The 2,098-nt window shown below is 42.3% G+C and overlaps 1 protein-coding gene across 1 annotated transcript; it reads left to right on the plus strand.

Annotated features, from left to right (window-relative positions):
• Positions 1 to 355: 355 nt before the first annotated feature.
• Positions 356 to 1,587, plus strand: LOC128743932 (uncharacterized). Its single transcript, XM_053840636.1, has 4 exons — positions 356 to 517; positions 580 to 1,205; positions 1,269 to 1,379; positions 1,449 to 1,587. Exons 1-4 carry the CDS (start codon positions 356 to 358, stop codon positions 1,585 to 1,587), a joined length of 1,038 nt encoding a protein of 345 aa, XP_053696611.1.
• The last annotated feature ends 511 nt before the right edge of the window (positions 1,588 to 2,098 follow it).

Consider the following 2,098-nt stretch of genomic DNA (forward strand, 5'->3'; position numbering starts at 1 on the left):
TGAAATAGGAGCATCGTTTTCATTATCAAGATCATCATTATCAGTGCTGACCCATCTGACCAAAGCAAGAAAAAAAAGTGAACTTGCTTTCGTACTTTCGCTTTTTGGCGCATCGTGTCGTGAGGTTGTTGATCGATTGGGTCACGCTACAGTGACGCTCGGTTGACTTACAAAATTAGTTCACACGCTTGCTTTGATGGTGCTAAATGGCTCCCAAAGAAGAGCTTTGATTTGTGGTTTTTATTTTCGTTCGAAGAAAATGGACCGATTGAGGTTGGTTAGTCTCATTGTTGTTTCGGAAAGACAGTAGAAAACTGCATTTGAAATGGTGAGGATCCGCTGCTTGTGGACCAGTATGGCAAAGGTTGTCTATTTTATCCTGCTGCTGAGTGCCGAAATGATTTGGAGTGCTTCTGTTAGCTCGGATTGGAATCCCGATTGGCACAATAGAACCAGCGATAGATCGTTGTCCCGACGGAAACGTTTTCTATTGTTTCCAATTAATGGGCAACTAGTTGTAAGTATAATTTCTTCTTCTAAATCTGAAGAAATGTGATCCTCAACAAAAAACTTTTGCAGATAACTCTAGTCGGAGCAAAAAATATGCTGTTTAAAGCTCCTGCTTCAAACTTCCTACTACTGGAAATGGATATATACTATCCTCTCCCGGACTACCGGTATCGCATAGCATCGCTACGGTTAGGCACAATTGCAGAACTGCCTGGAGCTCCGAAACCTAAACCACCGACTCCAATTCCCGTGCCGATTCCAATGCCCCCACCGTCGCCGAAACCGATTCCGATGCACGTCGACGGTCAGGAACCAACCGCGGAGGAGGTTAAACAGTACCTGAAAACCCACCCAGAAACTTGGGTCCCCCCGGGATACAGTCGAGACCGGTCGGATAATTTTAAAAATATTTACACTAGTCAGTACCATCATCACCAGGAAGCGACGGAATCTCCATACCAGGAAGACGACGGCACTCAGGCGATCAATTTGTGGCACTCATCGCCGGAGAATTACATCGAACGATATTTCCCGCGACGAAAACGATCCCTCCACGGGACGGAAGAGATCGACTACGAGCTGGAGGAAGAGGAGGATCGATTCAACATCAAGCACCATCGCGATTGGGAGCACTTTTACCACTATCGGGAGAGACGGGAACTGTATCGTGTGCTGGAGAAGGAAGCTGCTGAAAGGTTCGAAGGGAAAAATTGCCAGTTTATGAGTGTTTCTAAACGTTTTGTTTTTGCTTTTCAAAGGTTTGATTTTCCAATGAAAGCTTGTATATTGAGGTCGATCTGTGAGGTACGTGACATGATGCCTGCCACTGGAAAGTCGATGATGTACGACATTGTTCGGACCGTTTTTAGGTAATAATATGATTGCGATTGGGTTTGTGTTTGATTTTTAACTTACTCTTGGCTGTTTTTTGAACTTAGTATTCCACTGAAGGAGGAACTGATGGATGAGTACAGCACTGCAAAGCGACACGAGGAGCGGGATTGTCACAAAATGTACGGTAAAAAGTGTCCCATAAGCATAGTTCAGCTGCTACTGTACGGTAAACTTGTTTGGTAGCAATATAAGCTTGTATCGTTAACCTTCTGTGTGTATTATTTGAGTGTCACGATGACCAAAAACGTGTTTTAAGATTGTATGAATCGGTAAATTCCATCAAATTGAATGCATAACTTGAAAAATATTGAGAATAATGCATAATTTGAAATAATTTGAAACTGAAAAAAACTGGCATGAAGGACATAACATTTAAGTGCAAATGAAAAGAAGTGACCCTAAGTGGGCACGTTGGGGAACCCCAAATATTACTTGGATTGGGTCAGAGAGGGTATTTTGAAAGCGGACAATTTGTTTGCGCTCCGTTAGATATGACTAATGCCATTTCAAGAGTTTCGTTTCTATTCCAGTTTTTGCTAATTTGAAGATTAATAATGGTTTGTCTGTTCTGTTAAATGCATTACTAACGTCAGTGTTAATAGCTTCTGCGTTGTGGGGTGAAAGATACATAAAAACTGGTCCAAAACTGACTTAAACCGCACTCGTTGAAGACACACTCTATTTCCATTTATAC

Source organism: Sabethes cyaneus, chromosome 3, assembly GCF_943734655.1.
Source record: "Sabethes cyaneus chromosome 3, idSabCyanKW18_F2, whole genome shotgun sequence".
In the NCBI taxonomy this organism is placed as follows: Eukaryota; Metazoa; Arthropoda; class Insecta; order Diptera; family Culicidae; genus Sabethes; species Sabethes cyaneus.